General features: G+C 38.9%; 1 protein-coding gene across 1 annotated transcript; it reads right to left on the bottom strand.

The window, feature by feature from the left end:
* Nucleotides 1-26,747, bottom strand: LOC107607409 (peroxisomal nicotinamide adenine dinucleotide carrier-like). Its single transcript, XM_021119581.2, has 7 exons — nt 26,730-26,747; nt 26,126-26,256; nt 2,983-3,037; nt 2,592-2,744; nt 2,197-2,265; nt 2,007-2,105; nt 1-117 (listed from the first exon to the last, which is right to left on the bottom strand). Exons 1-7 carry the CDS (start codon nt 26,745-26,747, stop codon nt 1-3), a joined length of 642 nt encoding a protein of 213 aa, XP_020975240.2.

Below are 26,747 nucleotides of genomic sequence, written 5' to 3'. Positions count from 1 at the left end.
TCATTTTTTACTCTTACTAATTTGAGCGTCGGATTGCCTTTGCAGGTGTCCACGGCCGTCGTTTCCCTTGAAGCCGACGTATACCTCTTTCACTTCAGGCGAAGGAGAGCCCAATCCCTAAAAAAGACAAGTTATACACTATCTGAGGCTTACCACGCAAGAACATTTAGTGCCCTTGTGGGGCCAAGTTTACTTAACCCCACCATTATCTCTTATGCTTGTTTTTTACCATCTTTTGCTCAATGGTAGAAGAACGAAACAATCCACCTCTCCTACTTTCTACTAAGGTCGAACTACTGGTTATCAATGAGTCATTGTGAGCAGAAGTTCAGCGGATGGCCAAACTAGAAATGGAATGACCGAAGCAATGAAGATGAACAAAAGAATCCTAACAATAGCAACGACGATGACAATCACACCTCAAAAACCAAGAACGTGGTGGTAGTCACTCTAAAGTAGCTAGTTTTGTCTCTACTTTTAGAAACTGGCCGACTTCTTCATCAACAATCATGCAGCATCCAAAATCAATGTCCACTACAAGAAATTACTGGAATAGCGACCAATTTAGCGACCGAGTTAGTGACCAATTTGGGTAATCGCTGAAACCATGGTCGCTAATCAGAAAATAGCGACCAACTTCGGTCCCTAAACTTTAGCGACCGATTTTTTAGCAAGGCCACCAAACCCTCACCAAAGAGCATCGGTCGCTAACAAAATCGGTCACTAAATTGTGACCAAATCTTCCGTCGCTAAATCGGTCTCTGAGTAAATCGATGGGAATGGATCCTCTCAATTGTTAAAAAAAATTGAGAGTGTAAAGTGTGATCTCTAACCTTTCATTCTTTTCTCTCTTATATTTATTTTTGGTCCCACTTACAAAATTAATGATGAGAAATCACACTTTACTCTCTCAATTGTTAAAAAAAATTGAGAGGATCCATTTCCGTAAATCGATCGCTAAATGGCAATCAATTTTTCAATTGCTAATTTGCGACTAGTTTTTCGGTCTCCAATTTAGTTACTAAGTGTGGACCAATATTTTAACAACCAACATTTCAGTCACTAAATCTGTCGCTAATTAACAACTAAACATTTTAATGACGAAATTTTCGTGGTTGATCCTAATTTTTTAATTATCAATTTTTTTACTAAATTTTTACATCTAGGCCATCAAATATTAAAAACCCATCAACATAAAACCTACACATTAACACATAAAAGTAAACAATACTTAAACAACACTTTATTATTATTATTATTATAAGAAAAAAGTGAATTAGTAGGCAATGCCTATTAATATTATAAAGAACAAAACAATTAGCTATAATTAGAGATAAAATTCCTCAATCATATTCATAACAATAACAATTATGGTGACGCCAGCACGCAACAATTTTATAATGTTTACAGCATGCTGCAAATAGGTTACAAATGAAGGTTGAGAAAAAGAAAAGGTGCTCTTAATATTCACATTTAAGACTAAATATTCTTCTGTAGCACTCTCTATAGCTTCATTAGCTCTCCAAAGCTATCAAAGTTAATCTTATTTTTATGCTTTATCCATTATTTCACCACAAGCTATGAGCATTATAACTGCATTGGGGAGAGGAACTTTCTTCCATATTGCAAAGTTTATCTGCTCATTTCTTTCTTTAGCTTATAAGGAGGAATGAAAGTCAATTTCTCAAATTTGATACAACTTTTTTGTTCTTCTCAGCCAATGAAATGAAAGCCTTAACAAGCTCCTCCTTAATCATGAATAGAACAGAGGCTGCAAAAACACTATGTACTATCATGAATAGAACAGACTTGCATAGTTGTCCAACATGCAAGAGTCAAAGATATGAAACTCTGCTTCCTTGAATGAATGCAAAACTCTGCTTCCTTGAATGAATGTATGTGTTTAGAAATAAAGAAGAGTCAAATTGAATTTCAACAAATATGACACAAATCAATGTAATTTTCCATCAAACAAATTAAAAAGGGCTTCTAACTGTGCTCTATACCTCCAATGCAGTTATACCACCCTGCTTCTTAGCCGACCGCGCCTTTAGACGCTTTAATGAGCTCTCATAAATCATAAACTGTATTGATGGATTGCAGACCTGTAATTCAGATTCCCACTCTTAAAAAGATTATGTATCTAAATCTTCTTCATGAACTTAATATATCAATGTAACAGATGATAAGGCTTACCAAAATAAGTGCAGGAATGACACCCTTCCAAAATCCAACAATACCAGCTTCACTATACACTTCATTAGCCTTTCATCCAAAAAAAAATCAACATTATCAAAAGAGAAAACATCTCATATGACTAGAAATATGACAACTCTAAAATAGCATATACTTTTCTTTCAATATGACAAATCTAAAATTCAGTATTATATATCATGATTGTAGCTGGAGGTATAAAGTCAGTTTCTTAATAAAAAAAGGACAATGGGACCTGAATCATTTAAATAATAAACCCATCCAACTGACACAGATGGTTCTAGCTAGTTCACCAGAAACAGTTATGATTTAACTTTGATGTTTCAAGCAAACAAGTAATCGAAAGAAGAATGTGCAAGAAGAATCCAGAGACTAACTGCATGTATAGTTCCATATGGCCGAGGTTTCTTAGAATCAAGTTTAGCTAATTTCTCTCTTAAAATTGAGCCTGCTAAGCTGCTTTCAGAAGCTGCCCTCCTCAAGGCCTCTTTCTTTTCCTCCATGATTTTTCTTTCGGCTTGAGTATGTGTCTGGAATCAAACAATAAGTAAATGTCACATCGAAATTGGACACAAAACATGGTTGCATTGTTTATATAATGCACCATGGAAATTGGATAATGACCATTATTAAGAATTCTAAGTTACTCTATACCTCTTAATAGATTATAAATCTTACATTATAAATCTTAATATGAAAAGCAATCATAATGACATACAAACTCAAAATTGTAGTGAAATATATAGAATTTGAATGCGCAGCGCCTACCTGCATACGAGTCACTAGAAACCATATTGGGTTTGTTAGTAGCACATTCAGGGACCTGCAAAATGAGACAATAATAACAATAGGTGCGGAATTTCTAACCACAAACTAACCGGCAAGTGCACCGGGTCGTACTAAGTAATATCTTACGTGAGTAAGGGTCGATCCCACGAGAATTGATGGATTAAGCAACAATAGTGTTTGATAGGATTAGTTAGACAAACAAAAAAGAGTGTTTTAGTATTAAAAAAAAAGCATTAAACAGTAAATTACGAATTTCAAAAAGCAAGCAGCAAATGAGTTGTGAAATATATATGGGAAAACAGTTAAGGATTCAGAGTTATCTATTTTCTGGATTGATTTTTCTTATTAACTAATTTTAATCATGTAAGATTTAATTCATGGCAAACTATTTGTGACTAGACCCTAATTCCTTAGACATTCCTAGTCTCCTCTAAAATTCATCAACTGCCAATTCCTTGGTCAATTAATTCCAATTAGAGGGTGATGATCAAATTCTAGTTTATATGCCACAAGAATCCTAATTATTCAAAAATAAAGAGATTATATGTCACGTATCCCGTTAAATACAAACAATTAGAAATTCAGGATAATATGTTTTCAAGTTATTGTTCAAGTAAAGAGTTTTTCCAAGTTATACAAGAACTCAATTAGAACATGGATCATACTTCCGTTCCACCCAAATTCATAAGATGAAGAACGAAAATAATATTGAAATATAAATCAAAACATGAATTAAAATAGGGAAATAATAATATCAATCCATACAATAGACAGAGCTCCTAACCTTAACAGTGGAGGTTTAGTTGCTCATGGTTTAGAAAGAAAATAAGGATTTAGGTAAAATGTACTGAGTTCCAATCTGATGGGATTAGGTAGAAATCTCCCTTTTATAACTAATCCTCATAAATTTAAAATCTAATTTTTAAAATTAAAATAATATCTTTTCCTAAAATCATATTTGAATTTAAATTTGAATTAATTAACAAGTCTTCAGCTGATGGATGGGAACCACTTGCTTTGTCCATTCTGCAGCTTCTCATCTGTGTTTTCTAGACTAGAAACTGGTTCAAAACAGCCCAGAAATCGTCCCTAGCGTTTTTCTGCATTTTCTGCACGTGGCACACGTCACGCGTACGCGTCAGTCACGCGTACGCGTCGATGGTCTTTTTCGCGAGTCACGCGGACACGTCGGTCACGCGGACGCGCCACTTTGCAAATCTTCAAATCACGCGCACGCGTCGCCATGGAAAGCTCCAAATCACGCGTACGCGTCAGTCACGCACACGCGTCGCTCCTCGCTACCATCTCCTTTTGATTCTTGTGCCGCAGAAACTCCATCAAATCCAACCGAATGCTACCTAAAATAAATAAAATTGCAAAAGACTCAAAGTAGCATCCATATTAGCTAAAAGATAATTAATTCTTTATTAAACTCAACAAATTAGATGCAAATTCACTAGGAAATGATAGGAAAGATGCTCACACATCACAACACCAAACTTAAACTGTTGCTTGTCCTCAAGCAACCAAAAACTAATATAAGCTTAGGATGTGAATTTGCATGAGAATGAGAGTTCGATTAAGCCTATGTCTCTTCTTATAGTGGGATTTACAACTACAATCCTGAATAGTTTTGGCATCTCACTTTATGCTTTGAAGTTCAGAATGATTGGCATCCATAGGAACTTAGAATTCAGATAGTGTTATTGATTCTCCTAGTTCAGTATGTTGATTCTTGAACACAGCTACTTTATAAGTCTTGGCCGTGACCCTAAGCATTTTGTTTTCCAGTATTACCACCGGATACATAAATGCCACAGACACCTAACTGGGTGAACCTTTTCAGATTGTGACTCAGCTTTGCTAGAGTCCCCAGTTAGAGGTACCCAGAGCTCTTAAGCACACTCTTTTTGCTTTGGACCACGACTTTAACCGCTCAGTCTCAAGCTTTTCACTTGACAGCTTCACGCCACAAGCACATGGTTAGGGACAGCTTGATTTAGCCGCTTAGGCCAGGATTTTATTCCTTTGGGCCCTCCTATCCATTAATGCTCAAAGCCTTGAATCCTTTTTACCCTTTGACTTTAAAGGGTTCTTAGCTTTTTCTGCTTGCTTTTTCTCTTTTTTTTTTTAATTTTTTTCTTTTTTCGCATGCTTCGTGTTTTTCACTGCTTTTTCTTGCTTCAAGAATCAATTTTATGATTTTTCAGATTATCAATAACATTTCTCTTTTTTTATCATTCTTTCAAGAGCCAACAATTTTAACATTCATAAACTTCACTATAAAAAATATGCACTGTTTATGTCATGCATTCAGAATTACAGAAAATACCACCACATTTAAGTAAATAAGACTATTCTTCAATATAGACCCACTTTCTCATGCAATATATCACTCCTATATTTTTTTTATTTGAATTCAAGCTTAGTGAGTAATACATGAGACATCTTTTCAGAATTAAAGTAATAGGGGAAACTAAACTAGTCCTAGGATTCTAACTAATAAAGGATCATGCAACAAACAAAGCAAAAATAGCAGAAAACCGGAACATAATATAAAAAAAAAGGAAGGAATAAAAAATGAAAGGAACTCAACCACCTTAATTATCTTAGCGGTCGTTTTATTCTTCAGGTTGTGCTCCTCTGTGAAGATGATTCGCCTCCCTTTGGTGCCATAAGAATAGACAGAAAACCTATAAGCGAAACGTCAATACCAAACTTAAAGGTTTGCTTGTCCTCAAGCAAAGAAGAACTGAAAATAAAAAAGAGACAAATATTAATATGAAAGAAAAAGGAAAGGATAAAAGAACAAGAGAGAATTAGGATTGGGAGAGGGAGAAAGAAAATTAAAACTGGGCGACGGAGGCGACGCGTACGCGTACGGCACGCGTACGCGTGGGTCGCGGAACTTCCTTAATGATGCGTAAGCATCAGGCACGCGTTCGCGTGCCATGGGTTTGGCGTGATTCGCATGAATCCAGCCGTGCGCACGCGCAACTCTCTGTTCGCGTGGCTAGGGAACCAATATTAGCATACGACGCGTTCGCGTCATGCACACGCACGCGTGGTTGGCCGTTTGGTCAAATGACGCGCACACGTCAGGGACGCGTACGCGTGGGCAATTTTGTGCGTTTAGCACACTCCCAGTCCCGAGCCAGCACAACTCTCTGCTCAAACACCTTTTACGCCGATTTGCGAGGTCACGCGTATGCGTCGATGATGCGAACGCGTGGAGTGCCACAATCATGAATGACGCGCACGCGTGGGTACGCGTACGCGTGGGTTTGTTTGTGCTAGAGGCATCATTTTCGCGTCATTCTCGCACAACTCTCTGTTCAAATTTATTTTTCACACACACCTATCTGACGCGTACGCATCAGCGACGCTTGCGCGTCATGTGCCCCCTTTTTTTATATATATATTATCCGGTTCCTGTTCTAAGATAGCTGCATGATCTGAAAAATAGTAAAAATTTAGTAAAAATCAAATAAGGAAGAAAACTACTACTACGAAAAATAGCTAATAAGGATACGAAATTATCGGGTTGCCTCCCGACAAGCGCTTCTTTAGCGTCACTAGCTTGATGGTCAGTTCTTATAGTTCAGCAGATGAGTGGACCTCTGACAATCAATCTCACCTCCAAGATAGCGCTTCAACCTCTGGCCATTCACTGTAAACTTCCTGTCATAATTCTCTTCCTGTATTTCCACATGACCATATGGTGAAGCTCTGGTAACCACAAACGGTCCTGACCACCGGAATTTCAGCTTCCCGAGAAAGAATTTTAGCCTTAAATTATACAGAAGCACTCTCTGTCCTGGCTTAAAGACTCTGATGGCAATCTTCTTGTCATGCAGCAGCTTGGTTCTTTTCTTATAGAGCTTGGCATTCTCATAAGCTGAATATCTAAATTCATCAAGCTCATTCAACTGAAGCATCCACTTAATTCCTGCAGTTTCTGAATCAAGATTCAGGTACCTGATTGCCCAGTAAGCCTTGTGCTCCAGCTCAACTGGCAAGTGACAGGCTTTGCCATAGACCAACTGATCTGGGGACATGCCAATTGGAGTCTTGTACGCTGTTCGGTATGCCCAGAGAGCATCATCAAGCTTCCTAGACCAGTCCTTTCTTGAAACACTGACGGTCTTATCTAGAATCCTCTTAAGTTTCCTGTTGGAAACTTCAACCTGTCCACTTGTCTGAGGATGATAGGGGGTTGCCACTTTATGACGGACTCCATATCTATGCAGAAGAGAGTCCAGCTGTCTGTTACAAAAGTGGCTTCCACCATCACTAATGAGTGTCCTTGGAACACCAATCCGGCTAAAGATATATCTCTGAAGAAAGCTCATTACCACCTTGGCATCATTGGTGGGTAGAGCCACAGCTTCCACCCACTTGGACACATAGTCAAGCGCCACTAAAATGTAGTTGTTTGAATGTGAGGGTGGAAAAGGTCCCATGAAATTAATACCCCACACATCAAACAATTCAACTTCAAGAATCCCCTGCTGTGGCATTTCATAGTTGGCAGGGAGATTCGTGGCCTTTGCACATCTGTCACAGTGCTTCACAAATTCTCTTGAATCTCTGAAGAGAGTCGGCCAGTAAAACCCGCTCTGAAGGACCTTTGTAGCTGTCCTTTCACCACCAAAGTGGCCTCCATAATCAGAACCATGACAGTGCGAAAGAATCTGCTGTGTTTCTTCATCTGGGACACATCTCCAGATTATACCATCTGAACACCTTTTAAAAAGGTATGGTTCCTCCCAAATGTAGTACTTGGCATCAGTCAATAGCTTATTTACTTGTTGCCTGCTGTACTCCCTTGGGATAAAATTCATGGCCTTATAATTGGCAATGTCTGCAAACCATGGAACCTGTTGAATGAAGAACAATTGCTCATTTGGAAACGTCTCAGTCACAGCTGTGGGTAGTTGTTCTCCTGCTTCAGGCTCAATTCTGGAAAGATGGTTAGCTACTTGATTTTCTGACCCTTTCCTGTCTTTTATCTCAATATCAAACTCCTGAAGGAGCAACACCCATCTGATTAATCTTGGTTTAGAATTCTGTTTGGTTAGAAGGTACTTCAAAGCAGCATGGTCAGTATAAACAATAACCTTAGAACCAAGTAAATAGGACCTAAACTTATCAACAGCATACACAACAGCTAATAATTCCTTTTCTGTAGTTGTGTAATTCTTTTGAGCATCATTTAACACACGACTAGCATAGTAAATAACATGTACAAGCTTACCATGCCTCTGTCCTAAAATAGCTCCTATAGCAAAATCACTGGCATCACACATTAATTCAAATGGTAAATCCCAGTCAAGGGGAGCTATAATGGGAGCAGAGGTAAGGTTTGCTTTCAGAGTTTCAAAGGCATGCAGACAATAAGAATCAAAGATAAAAGGAACATCAACAACCAACAGGTTGCTCAATGGTTTAGCAATTTTAGAAAAATCCTTTATAAATCTTCTATAAAATCCTGCATGACCCAAGAAACTTCTAATTGCCTTAACATTAGTTGGTGGTGGTAATTTTTCAATTACCTCCACCTTTGCTCTGTCTACCTCAATCCCCTTACTTGAAATCAGGTGTCCAAGAACAATGCCTTCTATAACCATAAAATGGTATTTTTTTCCAATTTAAAAAGATTCTTGACACCGTTTCAAGACAAGAGATAAATGTTTAAGGCAGGATTCAAAAGAATTACCAAAAACAGAAAAGTCATCCATAAATATTTCAATAAACTTTTCAACCATATCAGAAAAAATTGAAACCATACACATCTGAAAAGTTACTGGAGCATTACAAAGTCCAAATGGCATTCTCCTGTAAGCAAATACTCCAAAGGGACATGTGAATGTTGTTTTCTCTTGATCTTGAGGGTCCACTGCAATTTGATTATATCTAGAATATCCATCTAGAAAACAATAAAAAGCATGACCAGCTAACCTCTCAAGCATCTGATCAATGAAAGGCAGGGGGAAATGATCCTTCCTTGTAGCAGTGTTGAGCCTCCTATAATCTATACACATTCTCCATCATGTGATTGTTCTTGTAGGAATAAGCTCATTCTTTTCATTCTTGATTACTGTCATCCCTCCTTTCTTGGGAACTACCTGCACAGGACTTACCCAAGGGCTGTCAGAAATAGGGTAAATAATACCTGCTTCCCATAATTTCATTACCTCTTTTTGGACCACCTCTTTCATAGTTGGATTAAGTCTCCTTTGTGGTTGCACAACTGGTTTAGCATCATCTTCAAGGAGGATCTTGTGCATACACTTGGTTGGACTAATCCCCTTCAAGTCACTAATGGTCCACCCAAGAGCTGTTTTATGGCTCCTGAGCACTGAAACAAGCGCCTCTTCTTCTTCAGGCTTCAGAGAAGAGCTAATAATTACTGGATATGAATCATTTCCACTCAAGAACACATATTTCAGAGAAGGAGGTAAAGGTTTGAGCTCAAGCTTGGGGACTTCTTCCTCCTTTATTGGCGTGTTCATCATCTCCTTTTGGGGTGGTGAATCATCAACTTTAACCAATTCATACTCAAAAATAGGATACAGAACATCATCAAGTACCTCAGTTTCCAGTACTTCTTGAACAAGTGGTTCAATAACATCTATTTTCATACACCCCTCAGAATCATTAGGGTGCTTGAGGGCTTCAAAAACATTTAGGACCACCTGTTCTTCATTGACCCTCAGGGTTAATTCACCCTTTTGCACATCAATCAGAGCTCTACCTGTAGCTAAAAAGGGTCTACCAAGTATAATAGAGGGTTTTACCTCCTCTTCCATGTCTAATATAACAAAATCAGCAGGGAAGATAAATGGTCCTACTTTCACAAGTAAATCTTCAACAACACCCACAGGTAATTTAATAGAAAGATCAGCAAGTTGAAGAGAAATACAAGTGGATTTTACCTCCTCAATTTGAAGCTTTTTCATCACTGAAAGTGGCATTAGATTGATGCTAGCTCCAAGATCACATAAAGCTCTCTGAATGCCGACATCTCTAATGGTGCAAGGAATGACAAAACTTCCTGGGTCTGGCATCTTCTCAGGAAGGGTGTGTTGAATAATGGCACTACATTCCTTAGTTAACACCACTGTCTCTTGTTCCTTCCAATTCCTCTTGTGAGTCAACAATTATTTCATAAATTTTGCATAGAGATGCATTTGCTCCAGAGCCTCTACAAAAAGAATGTTGATCTGCAGCTTCTTGAAGACATCTAAAATTTTGAGAATTGCTTTTCCTTGGACGCCTTTTGAAGCCTCTAAGGATATGGCATTTTTGGCTTGTATTCAGGAGCCTTTGGCAAGGTGGGATAATTGTCAAGAGAGTCAGGAAACGGGTTGTCTGCACGTTTAGGAGGGGCGTTGGTGCACAAATTGTGAATCACACTTTTCACAACTCGTACCACTGACCAGCAAGTGCATTGGGTCGTCCAAGTAATACCTCACGTGAGTAAGGGTCGAATCCCACGGAGATTGTTGGTTTGAAGCAATCTATGGTTATCTTGTAAATCTTAGTCAGGAAGTCAATTATGTTTATCAGTTGAGTTGCGAATAAACAAGAGAGCATGGATTAAAGGTTACTTGTTATGCAGTAATGGAGAATCTGTTGGAGTTTTGGAGATGCTTTATTTTCTGAATCTCTGCTTTCCTCTGTCTTCTTGTTCACGCACGCACGTCCTCCTATGGCAAGCTGTATGTAGGGGTTCACCGTTGTCAATGGCTACATCCCATCCTCTCAGTGAAGAATATGCTCACATGCTCTGTCACAGCACGGCTAATCATCTGTCGGTTCTCGATCATACTGGAATAGGATTCTTCGTCCTTTTGCGTCTGTCACTAACGCCCAGCACTTGCGAGTTTGAAGCTCATCACAGTCATTCGATCATTGAATCCTACTCGGAATACCACAGACAAGGTTTAGACTTTCCGGATTCTCATGAATGCCACCATCAGTTCTAGCTTATACCACGAAGATTCTGATTAAGGAATCTAAGAGATACTCATTCAATCGTATATAGAACGGAGGTGGTTGTCAGGCACATGTTCATGGTTTGAGGAAGGTGATGAGTGTCACAGATCATCACCTCCATCACAGTTAAGCGCGAATGAACATCTTAGATAGGAACAAGCGTGTTTGAATGGAAAACAGAAATACTTGCATTAATTCATCGAGACACAGCAGAGCTCCTCACCCCCAACAATGGAGTTTAGAGACTCATGCCGTCAAAGAGTACAAAGTTTAGATCTAAAATGTCATCAGATACAAAATAAGTCTCTAAAAGTTGTTTAAATACTAAACTAGTAGCCTAGGTTTGCAGAAATTGAGTAAACTATAACAGATGGTATAGAGATCCACTTCTGGGGCCCACTTGGTGTGTGCTGGGGCTGAGACTTAAGCAATTCACGTGCATAAGGCTATTTTGGGTGTTCAACGCCAGGTTTGGATCCATTTCTGGCGTTGAACTCCAACTTTTAATCCTTTTCTGGCGCTGGACGCCAGAATTGGGCAGAGAACTGGCGTTGAACGCCAGTTTACGTCGTCTATCTTTGAGCAAAGTATGGACTATTATATATTGCTAGAAAGCCCTAGATGTCTAATTTCCAACTCAATTAGAAGCACGCCATTTCGAGTTCTGTAGCTCCAGAAAATCCACTTTGAGTGCAGGAAGGTCAGAATCCAACAGCATCAGCAGTCCTTTTTCAGCCTGAATCAGATTTTTGCTCAGCTCCTTCAATTTCAGCCAGAAAAATACCTGAAATTACAGAAAAATACACAACTCATAGTAAAGTCCAGAAATATGACTTTTTCCTAAAAACTAATGAAAATAAACTAAAAACTAACTAAAACATACTAAAAACTATATGAAATTAACTCCAAAAAGCGTATAAAATATCCGCTCATCACAACACCAAACTTAAACTGTTGCTTGTCCTCAAGCAACTAGACAAATAAAATAGAAGACTAATAGGTTGAGAAGCAATAATATCTCAGAGTTTTTGAGTGAAGCTCAGATTCTAATTAGATGAGCGGGACTAGCAGCTTTTTGCTTCCGAACAGTTTTGGCATCTCACTTTATCCATTGAAGCTCAGAGTGATTGGCATCTATAAGAACTTAGAATTCAGATAGTGTTATTGATTCTCCTATTTCAGTGTGATGATTCTTGAACACAGCTATTTCATGAGTCTTGGCCGTGGCCCTAAGCACTTTGTTTTCAAGTATTACCCCTGGATACATAAATGCCACAGACACATAATTGGGTGAACCCTTTGGATTGTGACTCAGCTTTGCTAAAGTCCCCAATTAGAGGTGTCCAGAGTTCTTAAACACACTCTTCTTTCTGCTTTGGACCTTGACTTTAACCGCTTAGTCTCAAGTTTTCACTTGACACCTTCACGCCACAAGCACATGGTTAGGGACAGCTTGGTTTAGCCGCTTAGGCCAGGATTTTATTCCCTTAGGCCCTCCTATTCACTGATGCTCAAAGCCTTGGGATCCTTTTTATTACCCTTGCCTTTTGGTTTTAAGGGCTATTGGCTTTTTCTGCTTTTTTTTTGCTACTTTTTCTTGCTTCAAGAATCATTTTTATGATTTTTCAGATTATCAATAACATGTCTCATGTTCATCATTTTTTCAAGAGCCAACATATTTAACAGTCTTAAGCAACAAATTCAAAAGACATATGCACTGTTCAGGCATTCATTTAGAAGACAAAAAGTATTGCCACCACATGTAACTAATTAGAATTTCTCTTATTAAAACTCGAAATTTTATGGCCTCTTATTCAAAAGATCTACTATTTTATTCATGTTTGCTGATGATGAGAAAAATAAACTATAGCTTAATTGGAGATAAGATCAAAATAGATACTAATTACTATTATATGATTCCTAAGGTGAACTTTTCTAATGACACTATCACAGATTTAAAGCAGAAATTGGAATTTAACAACCTTTATTCTGGGGGAACAGGGGTTCCTCTGATCCTTGGGGTGCTTGGTCCTGCAAGAGATAACTTCTGGCGCTTTAAGTCCCTTAAGTCACGCCCTTGCTCCTCTTGTTCTTTAAACATATAGGTAAGAATTTGACTGTGTTCCTTCTGTTCCTTTATTATTTGCTCCATAGCTTCCCGTATCTTGGTGATAGACGTCTCAAGATACTCCCAATATTCAGATTGAGGGATTTCTGGGAGGAATTCCTGCGTTTTCTTCTTGGTGGGATCCTCCTGCGCTTGTTGTTTTTCCATTGATGCCTTGGTGATTGGTTTCTCAACTGAGATGTACTCATTTATTCCCATCCTTACTCCAGCGTCCTTGCAGAGCAGCGATATCACGCTTGGATAAGCCAACATGGCCTCCTTAGAATTTTTGTTAGCAATTTTGTAGAGTTCAGCTGAGATCAGCAGATGAACTTCCACTTCCTTTCCCATCATGATGCAATGGATCATCACTGCTCTTTTAACTGTGACTTCAGAACGGTTGCTAGTAGGCAACAGAGAATGCCCAATGAAGTCCAACCATCCTCTGGCGACTGGTTTGAGACCTTCTTTCTTGAGTTGATTTGGGACACCCTTTGTGTTGGTGGTCCACCTGGCTCCAGGGATACATATGTCCTCTAGAATCTTATCCAGACCCTTGTCTGTTCTCATTATTCTCCTGTTGAAGGAATCTGGATCATCTTTCAGCTGAGGTAACTTTAAGATCTCTCTAATCTTGTCAGGGGTGGTATGAACAATCTTTCCTCTGACCATGGTCCGATATTCATAGAAGGCAGTTCCAGATAGTTTTTGCTTGTCAGTCTGCCACATATTAGCATAGAACTCCTGGATCATATTCCTTCCCACCTTCGTTTCAGGATTAGCTAGGACTTCCCAGTTCTTGATTCGAATTTGCTCCTGGATCTCCGGATATTCATCTTCTTTCAGATCGAATCTAACTTCCGGGATCACTGATCTCAGACCCATTATTTTGTTATAATGGTCTGAATGTTCTTTAGATAAGAACTTCCCTTGATTCCAAAGTGGTTTTGGAACGCTCTCTTTCTTGCCTCTTGGAGTGGGTTATTTTCCTTTGGGGGCCATGATCTTAGTGATCGCGGATAAACACACCAAACTTAGAGGTTTGCTTGTCCTCAAGCAAAAGAAAAGAAAGGAGAGGGATAGAAGGAGAGCTAGGTGCAATTGTTGATGGGAGAGGAGGGAGGCCGAACTCAAATTTATAGGGGGGAGGGTGGGTTTTCGAAAAAGAAGAGATAAAGATATGATAAAAAGATTTATTTGGAAAAGATAAGATAGAAGATATGATAAGAGAAGATATAGTTTAAAATTGAGAGGATATGAAAGATTTTTGAAAAAGATAGATTTAGATTTTGAAACAGATAAAGTGGAGGTTTTGAAAAAGATATTGATGAGTTGAAAAGATAGATTTGTAAAAAAATTTTTTTTGAAAAGAGTTGGATTGAATTTGCAAAGAGGCCTGGTGCTTATGGATTAAAATACATTTGATATTTTTAGGGTAGGATTTTTAGAAATTATGGAATTTAGAAATCAAGGTTCTTAACATGTTTATGCAAGAAATCATGTATTGAAGTATGAAAATCAAGATTTAGAATGAAAAAAATTGAATAAAAATGAGTTTTGTCTCCTCCCTGCCATCCTGGCGTTTGAACGCCCAAACACTGCCTGTTTTGGGCGTTCAGCGCCCAATTGCTGCTCTTCTGGGCGTTCAACGCCCAGCTGCTGCCATTACTGGCGTTCAACGCCCAGTGGGTGCCCATTTCTGGCGTTGAACGCCCAGATTGCTACCATTACTGGCGTTTTCTTGCCAGTGAGCTCTTTTTCTCTGTTTTGTGTGCCGAGGTCTTCTGTAAATGATTCCTCACCTTAGTGTCAGTGAACTTTATATAAACAAATAAAAATAAAAATAAAAATAGGGCAAAATGCTTAGAGGATTGTTGCCCCATGGCTGGGTTGCCTCCCAGCAAGCGCTTCTTTATTGTCTTTAGCTGGACCTTGCTGAGCTTTTAATCTAGCTTCAGCCTTGAGCATTCTTGCTCAATGTTGCCTTCAAGATAGTGCTTGATTCTCTGTCCATTGACAATGAACTTCTTATTAGAATCAATATCTTGAAGCTCCACATAACCATATGGTGATACACTTGTAATCACGTATGGTCCCCTCCACCGGGATTTCAGTTTCCCGGGGAATAGCCTGAGTCTAGAGTTAAACAACAGAACCTTCTGTCCTGGTTCAAAGATTCTAGATGACAGCTTTCTGTCATGCCACCTTTTTTATTTCTCTTTATAAAGCTTGGCATTTTCGAAAGCTGTGAATCTGAATTCCTCTAGCTCATTTAGCTGGAGCAATCGTTTTTCTCCTGCTAATTTGGCATCAAAGTTTAGGAATCTGGTTGCCCAGTAGGCTTTATGTTCCAGTTCCACGGGCAGGTGACATGCCTTACCATACACGAGTTGGTATGGAGAGGTCCCTATAGGGGTCTTGAATGCTGTTCTGTAAGCCCACAGAGCATCATCCAAGCTCCGTGCCCAATCCTTTCTACGGGTATTTACTGTCCGTTCTAGGATTCTCTTTAATTCTCTGTTAGAGACTTCAGCTTGCCCATTAGTTTGTGGATGATATGGAGTAGCTACCTTGTGGCGAATTCCATACCGAACCATGGCAGAGTAAAGCTGTTTATTGCAGAAGTGAGTGCCCCCATCACTGATTAGTACTCTAGGGACACCAAACCTGCTAAAGATATGTTTCTGGAGGAACTTCAGCACTGTCTTAATATCATTGGTGGGTGTGGCAATGGCTTCAACCCATTTTGATACATAGTCAACTGCCACCAGAATATAAGTGCTTGAGTATGATGGCGGGAAAGGTCCCATGAAGTCAATTCCCCATACGTCAAACAACTCAATTTCCAAGATTCCTTGTTGAGGCATGGCGTAACCATGAGGCAGATTACCAGCTCTTTGGCAACTGTCACAGTTACGTACAAACTCTCGGGAATCTTTATAGAGTGTGGGCCAATAGAAGCCACATTGGAAGACCTTGGTGGCTGTTCGCTCACCTCTGAAATGGCCTCCATATTGAGATCCATGGCAATGGCACAGGATCCTCTGTGCTTCTTCTCTAGGCACACACCTACGAATTATTCCGTCTGCACATCTCTTAAAGAGATAAGGTTCATCCCACAAGTAGTACCTTGCATCAGTAATTAATTTCTTCTTTTGTATCCTGTTGTACTCCTTGGGTATGAACCTTGCAGCTTTATAGTTTGCAATATCGGCAAACCATGGTGTTTCCTGAATGGCAAATAAATGCTCATCCGGAAAAGTCTCAGAGATCTCAAGAGAGGGGAGGGGCGTCCCTTCTACTGGCTCTATCCGGGACAGATGATCAGCTACTTGGTTCTCTGTTCCTTTTCTGTCTCTTATTTCTATATCAAACTCTTGCAGAAGCAACACCCATCTGATGAGCCTGGGTTTTGAATCCTGCTTTGTGAGTAGATATTTAAGAGCAGCATGATCAGTATACACAATCACTTTTGATCCTACTAAGTATGATCTGAACTTGTCAATGGCGTAAACCACTGCAAGTAATTCTTTTTCTGTGGTTGTGTAATTTTTCTGGGCATCATTTAAAACGCAACTAGCATAATAAATGACATGCAGAAGCTTGTCATGTCTCTGTCCTAATACTGCACCAATGGCGTGATCACTGGCATCACACATTAGCTCAAATGGTAACGTCCAGTCTGGTGCAGAAATGACTGGTGCTGTCACCAGCTTAGCTTTCAGCGTTTCGAACGCCTGCAGGCACTCTGTGTCAAACACAAATGGCATGTCCGCAGCTAGCAGATTGCTTAGAGGTTTTGCGATTTTTGAAAAATCCTTTATAAACCTCCTATAGAATCCTGCGTGCCCCAGAAAGCTTCTGATTGCCTTAACATTGGCAGGTGGTGGTAATTTTTCAATTACCTCTATTTTTGCTTGATCCACCTCTATTCCCTTGTTTGAAATTTTATGCCCAAGAACAATCCCTTCAGTCACCATGAAGTGACATTTTTCCCAGTTTAATACTAGGTTGGTTTCTTGGCATCTTTTCAGAACAAGTTTCAGGTGATCAAGACAGGAGCTGAATGAGTCTCCATATACTGAGAAGTCATCCATGAAGACTTCCAGAAATTTTTCCACCATATTAGAGAAAATAGAGAGCATGCATCTCTGGAAGGTTGCAGGCGTATTACATAGCCCAAATGGCATCCTTCTATAAGCAAACACTCCAGATGGACATGTGAATGTTGTTTTCTCTTGATCCTGAGGATCTACTGTAATCTGGTTATAGCCTGAGTAGCCGTCCAAAAAGTAGTAATAATCATGACCTGCTAGTCTTTCTAGCATCTGGTCTATGAATGGTAAAGGAAAATGATCCTTTCTGGTGGCTGTATTGAGCCTTCTGTAGTCAATACACATGCGCCACCCTGTAACTGTTCTTGTAGGAACCAGTTCATTTTTTTCATTATGAATCACTGTCATGCCTCCCTTTTTTGGGACGACTTGGACAGGGCTCACCCATGGGCTATCAGAAATAGGATAAATAATCTCAGCCTCTAGTAGTTTGGTGACCTCTTTCTGCACCACTTCTTTCATGGCTGGATTTAGCCGCCTCTGTGGTTGAACCATTGGTTTGGCATTATCCTCCAATAAGATTTTGTGCATGCATCTAGCTGGGCTTATGCCCTTAAGGTCACCTATGGACCACCCAAGAGCTGTCTTGTGTGTCCTTAGCACTTGAATAAGTACCTCCTCTTCCTGTGAATTTAAAGCAGAGCTTATGATCACTGGAAAAGTGTCACCTTCTCCCAGAAACGCATATTTCAAGGATGGTGGTAATGGCTTGAGCTCGGGTTTAGGAGGTTTTTCCTCTTTCAGAAGAAATTTTAAAGGCTCTTTCATGTCCTCTGAATCCTCTAAATCAGGCTGAACATCTTTAAAGATGTTCTCCAACTCTGATTCAAGACTCTCAGTCATGTTGATCTCTTCTACCAAAGAGTCAATAAGATCAACTTTCATGCAGTCTTTTGATGTGTCTGGATGCTGCATGGCTTTGATAGCGTTCAACTTAAACTCATCATCATTGACTCTCAGGGTTATTTCCCCCTGTTGGACGTTAATGAGGGATCGTCTAGTTGCTAGGAAGGGTCTTCCTAGAATAAGAGTAGCACTCTTGTGTTCCTCCATTTCCAACACAACAAAGTCAGTGGGAAAGGTGAATGGCCCAACTCTGACAATCATGTCTTCAATCACGCCTGATGGGTATTTAGTGGAGCCATCAGCAAGTTGGAGACATATCCTGGTTGGTTTAACTTCTTCAGTTAAGCCAAGCTTTCTGATAGTGGATGCAGGTATTAGGTTGATGCTTGCCCCAAGATCGCATAAGGCTGTCTTGGTGCATTGACCTTCTAATATGCATGGTATCAGAAAACTCCCAGGGTCTTTGAGCTTCTCAGGAAAGCTTTCCAGAATGACTGCACTGCATTCTTCAGTGAGGAGAACTCTTTCTGTTTCTCTCCAATCCTTTTTATGACTCAAGATCTCTTTCATGAACTTGGCATAAGAAGGTATTTGCTCAAGTGCTTCTGCAAATGGAATCTTTATTTCAAGAGTCCTGAGGTAATCTGCGAAGCGAGCAAATTGCTTATCCTGCTCCTCTTTCCGGAGTTTTTGAGGATAAGGTATCTTGGCTTTATATTCTTCAACCTTAGTTGTTGTAGGTTTATTGCCTACAGAAGTGGTTGAAGAAGCCTTTTTAGAGGGGTTGTTATCAGCATTTGTGTGTGTCTGATCCCTCACTGGCAATTGAGTGCCAGAGTTAGAAGCTGGAGTGAAACTAGACGCCAGCTCCTTGTCTGCTCCTGGCGTTTGAACGCCAGAATTGTGCCCATTTTGGGCGTTCAGCGCCAGATCTTGCCCATTTTGGGCATTCAACGCCAGATCCTTGCCCATTTCTGGCGTTGAACACCAGTCGTGCCTTGTTTCTGGCGTTGAACGCCAGTCCTGAGCATGGTCTGGGCGTTCAGCGCCCGCCTTCCACCAATTTTCTGGCGTTTTCGTTCCAGAATTACTTTTCCCTGGGCTCTTACTGTCCTCAGGTGAATTTTGGGTGGTTTGCTCATTTCTTAGCTTTTTGCTGCCTTGAGGTGGGGTATTTAATGTTTTCCCACTTCTTAGTTGAACTGCTTGGCATTCTTCTGCTATTTGCCTTGACAGCTGCTGCTTTGTTTGCTTAAACTATTCGTCCATATGTATATTAGCCATCCTTGTCTCTTGTAGTCTATCTTTGAATTCGGCTAACTGCTTTGTTAGAAAGTCCAATTGCTGATTGAATTCAGCAGCTTGTTTTATAGGACTGAGTTCAGCAGTTGCTGTTTTGACCTCTTCTTTCATGGGAGGGTCACTGCTTAGGTACAGATGCTGATTCCTGGCAACTGTATCAATGAGCTCTTGGGCTTCTTCAATTGTCTTTCTCATGTGGATAGATCCACCAGCTGAGTAATCCAAAGACATCTGAGCTCCTTCTGCAATCCCATAATAGAAGATGTCTAACTGAACCCACTTTGAAAACATTTCAGAGGGGCATTTTCGTAGCATCTCTCTGTATCTCTCTCAAGCATCATAAAGAGATTCATTATCTCCTTGTTTAAAGCCTTGGATGTCCAGCCTTAGCTGTGTCATCCGTTTTGGGGGAAAGTATTGATTCAGGAATTTTTCTGTCAGCTGTTTCCATGTCCTTATGCTGGCCTTAGGTTGGTTATTCAACCACCTCTTAGCTTGATCTTTTACAGCAAATGGAAATAGTAATAGTCTGTAGACATCCTGATCTATTTCTTTATCATGTACTGTGTCAGCAATCTGTAGAAACTGTGCCAAAAACTCTGTAGGTTCTTCTTGTGGAAGACCGGAATACTGGCAACTTTGCTGCACCATGATAATGAGCTGAGGATTCAACTCAAAGCTACTGACTCCAATGGAGGGTATGCAGATACTACTCCCATATGAAGCAGTAGAGGGGTTAGAATATGACCCCAGAGTCCTCCTGGACTGTTCATTTCCGCTTAGGTCCATGATGGAGAAAGGGAGATGATATAAAAATTATTTTTATTTATTTATTTATTTATTTATTTCGAAATCAAAATAAATCAAAATAAAATAAATAAAAATGCGTGAAAGATTTTTGAAAAAGTGAGGAGAGAGAAAGTGGTTAGGAGATTTTGAAAAGGATATGATGATTTTTGAAAAAGGTTTTAACTTTTGAAATAAAAATCTAAATTTTAGCAATAGATTTCGAAAAAGATGCTTTAAAATAGAGAGAAAAGATATTTTTGAAATTTAAGAAGAGAGAGAAAAATAATAAGATAGCACAAGATTTGAAATTTTTAGATCTAATGCTCCTTGTTTTCGAAAATTTTTAAGGGAAAAACACTAAGGAACACCAAACTTAAAAATTTTAAGATCAAGACACAAGGAAAACTCAAGAACACTTTGAAGATTCACAAGAACACAAGAACACGAAGGAAGAACACCAAACTTAAAATTTTTAGAAAACTACTAAAATTTTTGAAAAACACAGAGAAATTAACAAGAAAACACCAAACTTAAAGTTTGGCACAGGATTTAATAGAAAAATTATTTTTGAAAAAGATTTTAATAAGAAAATAAGGATTCTAAAGTTTTAACACGACAATAATACGAGACTCTAAACAAAAAGAGAAATTTTTCCTAATCTAAGCAACAAAATAAACCGTTAGTTGTCCAAACACAAACAATCCCCGGCAACGGCGCCAAAAACTTGGTGCACAAATTGTGAATCACACTTTTCACAACTCGTACCACTGACCAGCAAGTGCACTGGGTCGTCCAAGTAATACCTCACGTGAGTAAGGGTCGAATCCCACGGAGATTGTTGGTTTGAAGCAATCTATGGTTATCTTGTAAATCTTAGTCAGGAAGTCAATTATGTTTATCAGTTGAGTTGCGAATAAACAAGAGAGCATGGATTAAAGGTTACTTGTTATGCAGTAATGGAGAATCTGTTGGAGTTTTGGAGATGCTTTGTTTTCTGAATCTCTGCTTTCCTCTGTCTTCTTGTTCACGCACGCACGTCCTCCTATGGCAAGCTGTATGTAGGGGTTCACCGTCGTCAATGGCTACATCCCATCCTCTCAGTGAAGAATATGCTCACATGCTCTGTCACAGCACGGCTAATCATCTGTCGGTTCTCGATCATACTAGAATAGGATTCTTCGTCCTTTTGCGTCTGTCACTAACGCCTAGCACTTGCGAGTTTGAAGCTCATCACAGTCATTCGATCATTGAATCCTACTCGGAATACCACAGACAAGGTTTAGACTTTCCGGATTCTCATGAATGCCGCCATCAGTTCTAGCTTATACCACGAAGATTCTGATTAAGGAATCTAAGAGATACTCATTCAATCGTATATAGAACGGAGGTGGTTATCAGGCACACGTTCATGGTTTGAGGAAGGTGATGAGTGTCACAGATCATCACCTCCATCATAGTTAAGCGCGAATGAACATCTTAGATAGGAACAAGCGTGTTTGAATGGAAAACAGAAATACTTGCATTAATTCATCGAGACACAGCAGAGCTCCTCACCCCCAACAATGGAGTTTAGAGACTCATGCCGTCAAAGAGTACAAAGTTTAGATCTAAAATGTCATCAGATACAAAATAAGTCTCTAAAAGTTGTTTAAATACTAAACTAGTAGCCTAGGTTTGCAGAAATTGAGTAAACTATAACAGATGGTATAGAGATCCACTTCTGGGGCCCACTTGGTGTGTGCTGGGCTGAGACTTAAGCAATTCACGTGCATAAGGCCATTTTGGGCGTTCAACGCCAGGTTTGGATGCATTTCTGGCGTTGAACTCCAACTTTTAATCCTTTTCTGGCGCTGGACACCAGAATTGGGCAGAGAACTGGCGTTGAACGCCAGTTTACATCATCTATCCTTGAGCAAAGTATGAACTATTATATATTGCTGGAAAGCCCTGGATGTCTACTTTCCAACGCAATTGGAAGCACGCCATTTCAAGTTCTATAGCTCCAGAAAATCTACTTTGAGTGCAGGGAGGTCAGAATCCAACAGCATCAGCAGTCCTTTTTCAGCCTGAATCAGATTTTTGCTCAGCTCCTTCAATTTCAGCCAGAAAAATACCTAAAATTACAAAAAAACACACAACTCATAGTAAAGTCCAGAAATATGACTTTTTCCTAAAAACTAATGAAAATAAACTAAAAACTAACTAAAACATACTAAAAACTATATGAAATTAACTCCAAAAAGCGTATAAAATATCCGCTCATCAGGCGTGCTCTACATCTCCCTTCTTTTTCTCTGGAGCTTCTTTTTCAACTAGCTTTTCATTGGTCTTGGTCTCAGAGCCAGCTACTTTACCACTTCTCAACTGAATAGCCTTGCAATCTTCTCTTGGGTTCACCACTGTATCACTTGGAAATGTACTTGCAGACCTCTCAGGTATTTGCTTGCTTAGTTGGCCCATCTGTACTTCCAAGTTTCTAATGGAGGCTCTGATTTCCTGCATAAAACTCCTCATCAGCTCCCAATTAGAATCTTCTTGGGATTTAGAGTTTTCCTGCTGAGGTGGTTGTTGCTGCTGAGACTGAAATTGGTGGTTGTTGTAATTGTTCTGTTGGAAGCCGCCCTGAGAATTATTGTTGAAGTTCTGAGGTCTTTGAGGTTGGTCCCTCCATTCAAAATTTGGATGATTCTTCCACCCCTGATTGTCTTGGAATATGGATCATTGTTGGGATTTCTAGGACCACTCCCCATGTAATTGACCTGTTCAATAGAAGGTTTAGCATAATCATAATTATCATTTTGCACAAAGTTACTTGCCATGTCATAGGAGGTCTCTTGGGGGTGGATTTTGAGTGTTGATGGCTGAGACTTGCATGCCACCCATCTGTTGAGTAAGTAGATTTATCTGCTAGGACATAAGTTTGTTCTGAGCAAGAAGAGTATTAACAGCTTCCACTTCCAGCACGCCTCTCTTCTGAGAGGTCTTAGAGTTCACATGATTCCTGTTAGATGAGTATAAATATTGGTTGCTTGCAACCAATTCAATCAGCTCAATAGTCTCCTCTGGTGTCTTCTTCTTGTGCAGTGAACCGCCCACAGAAGTATCTAAGCTCATCTTGGACATCTCGCCCAAGCCTTCATAGAAGATATCTAGTTGGGTCCATTTGGAGAACATGTCCGGAGGGCATTGCCTACTCAGTAGCTTGTATCTCTCCCAGGCTTCATAAAGGGTTTCATCCTCCTTCTGTCTGAAGGTCTGAACCTCCAACCTAAGCTTAGTCAGCTTCTTTGGTGGGAAAAATTTAGTGAGAAACTCTGTAACAACTTTTTTCCAAGTATTCAGACTCTCCTTTTGTTGTGAATCTAGCCATAGCTTTGCTTTATCCCTCAGAGAAAACGGGAAAAGCATGAGTCTGTACACCTCTGGGTTCACTCCATTTGTCTTCACAATATCACATATCTGCAGAAAATCAGATATAAACTGATTTGGATCTTCATGAGGAAGTCCATGATACTGGCAGTTTTGTTGCACCAGGGTGACCAATTGTGGCTTCAACTCAAAGTTGTTTGCAGCTATAGGAAGGACCACAATGCTTTTTCCATAAAGATCTGCAGTAGGAGCAGAATAAGAGCTAAGCAATCTCCTTTGTTGATCATCTCCATTCGGATTTGTCACATTGGCATTAGCATTATTATTAGGATCCATAGTGGATTCTGTAGCCTTGTAAAGTCTTGCTTGTTGTAAACACCGCCTGAAAATTCTTTCAGGTTCATGATCAAAGTCTAAGAGATGTTCTTTGTCTCTATTCCTGCGCATAAACAAACTGAAGACAAGAAAAGATGGGACTCTCTACGTCAGAGTGCAGAGAAGTCCCAGTGAGGTAACCTGAATAAAGAGATAAAAATATTGAATAAAACAAACAAACACTAAAATTCAAAAATTACTAGAAAAAGTATTACTAAAATTTTTGAAATTATTAGAAAAATTAATTAAAAAAATTAAAATAAGACTAACTTGGGACACCAAATTTAATTTCAAAATTTAAGAAAAATTATTAGTATTAAATTATTATTTAAAAAATTTTTTAAAGATAAAAATAAAACAAAACTAATAGAATATAAAAAGAGAAAATAAAATAATGGAAGTAAACAAAAACGAAAATAAAAGAAAGTAAAAATAGAAAGAAAATAAAATAAAAATGAAATAATAAAATATAAAAAAATAAAAAACGAACTAAAGTTAAAAAAAAAAGAAAGAAAGATCAAAAGCAAAAGGACGTAAAGGAAACAGGAGGGGGGGAACGAACGAAACCGTACGGGAATGAAAATAAACAAAAAATGAAAAATAAAAATTAATAATAATAAAATAAAATTAATTAAAATTAAAACGCTTAATTTAAGCAAGTAAGCAACTAATAGTTGTTAATCACAGTCAATTCCCGGCAACGACGCCAAAAACTTGGTGCGGAATTTCTAACCACAAACTAACCGGCAAGTGCACCGGGTCGTACCAAGTAATACCTTACGTGAGTAAGGGTCGATCCCACGAGAATTGATGGATTAAGCAACAATAGTGTTTGATAGGATTAGTTAGACAAACAGAAAAGAGTGTTTTGGTATTCAAAAAAAGCATTAAACAGTAAATTACGAATTTTAGAAAGCAAGCAGCAAATGAGTTGTGAAATATATATGGGAAAACAGTTAAGGTTTCATAGTTATCTATTTTCTGGATTGACTTTTCTTATTAACTAATTTTAATCATGTAAGATTTAATTCATGGCAAACTATTTGTGACTAGACCCTAATTCCTTAGACCTTCCTAGTCTCCTCTAAAATTCATCAACTGCCAATTCCTTGGTCAATTAATTCCAATTAGAGGGTGATGATCAAATTCTAGTTTATATGCTACAAGAATCCTAATTATTCAAAAATAAAGGGATTATATGTCACGTATCCCGTTAAATACAAACAATTAGAAATTCAGGATAATATGTTTTCAAGCTATTGTTCAAGTAAAGAGCTTTTCCAAGTTATACAAGAACTCAATTAGAACATGGGTCATACTTCCGTTCCACCCAAATTCATAAGATGAAGAACGAAAACAATTATTGAAATATAAATCAAAACATGAATTAAAATAGGAAAATAATAATATCAATCCATACAATAGACAGAGCTCCTAACCTTAACAGTGGAGGTTTAGTTGCTCATGGTTCAGAAAGAAAATAAGGATTTAGGTAAAATGTACTGAGTTCCAATCTGATGGGATTAGGTAGAAATCTCCCTTTTATAACTAATCCTCATAAATTTAAAATCTAATTTTTAAAATTAAAATAATATCTTTTCCTAAAATCAGATTTGAATTTAAATTTGAATTAATTAACAAGTCTTCAGCTGATGGGTGGGGACCACTTGCTTTGTCCATCTGCAGCTTCTCATCTGTGTTTTCTGGGCTGGAAACTGGGTCAAAACAGCCCAGAAATCGTCTCCAGCATTTTTCTGCGTTTTCTGCAAGTGGCACACGTCACGCGTACGCGTACGCGTCAGTCACGCGTACGCGTCGATGGTCTTTTTCGCGAGTCACGCGGACGCGTCGGTCACGCGGACGCGTCGCTTTGCAAATCTTCAAATCACGCGTACGCGTCAGTCACGCGCACGCATCGCCATGGAAAGCTCCAAATCACGCGTACGCGTCAGTCACGCGTACGCATCGCTCCTCTCTGCCATCTCCTTTGATTTTTGTGCTGCAGAAACTCCATCAAATCCAGCCGAATGCTACCTAAAATAAATAAAATTGTAAAAGACTCAAAGTAGCATCCATATTGGCTAAAAGATAATTAATTCTTTATTAAACTGAAAAAATTTGATGCAAATTCACTAGGAAAAGATAGGAAAGATGCTCACGCATCACAGTACAAATCAAAGAAACAAAATGAGAGAAAAATAGAGATAGTATTGTTCACCCAACAACAGCAGCAACAACAAGCCAACCAAACATTCCAACAGTACCATCTCCATGGCCTTTAAGTTTTCTAGCAACTGCAATAGCCACTGCCTTGTTCTTGGAAATTTGATAGAAGAAATAGTATATTTCCTAACACCATTTGTAATAGCATAATTCAGATAAAACCCTAACAATAACAACACAAACACGCAATCATATTACTTTTACAGCTGAATCATCAATAGAGCATAACTGGTCCCTCGATTCTATCTAAGCATATCAAACATATTGTTTACAGTAAGAAGGAAGAGAAAATGAAAAAAAGATTAAAACATAGCCAAATGCCAACAACAACATAGCCAATGGAGACTAAAACACATAAAATTGATGACTATTGATACTTACATAACAATTTGGCCATGAGAAGAACAGAAAAAATTCAAGTTCAGTGACAAAGGAAAATAAATTCAAGTTATGGATTCAGTCAATCTTTTTCATTGGCTATCCTTTCTCTTTTTTTTTGCTATTAGCTCAGAAATCCATGAAAATTCATTACACTTTAGTAATATCAATTTTTCACTAAACTCAAAGAATTGCTTAAGCATGAACTTTCATCAACATGCAGCAACAAATGAAACCAT

Source organism: Arachis ipaensis, chromosome B1, assembly GCF_059453495.1.
Source record: "Arachis ipaensis isolate K30076 ecotype BB chromosome B1, ASM5945349v1, whole genome shotgun sequence".
NCBI classification, from domain to species: Eukaryota; Viridiplantae; Streptophyta; class Magnoliopsida; order Fabales; family Fabaceae; genus Arachis; species Arachis ipaensis.
This window is presented reverse-complemented; position numbering and strand designations above follow the sequence as displayed.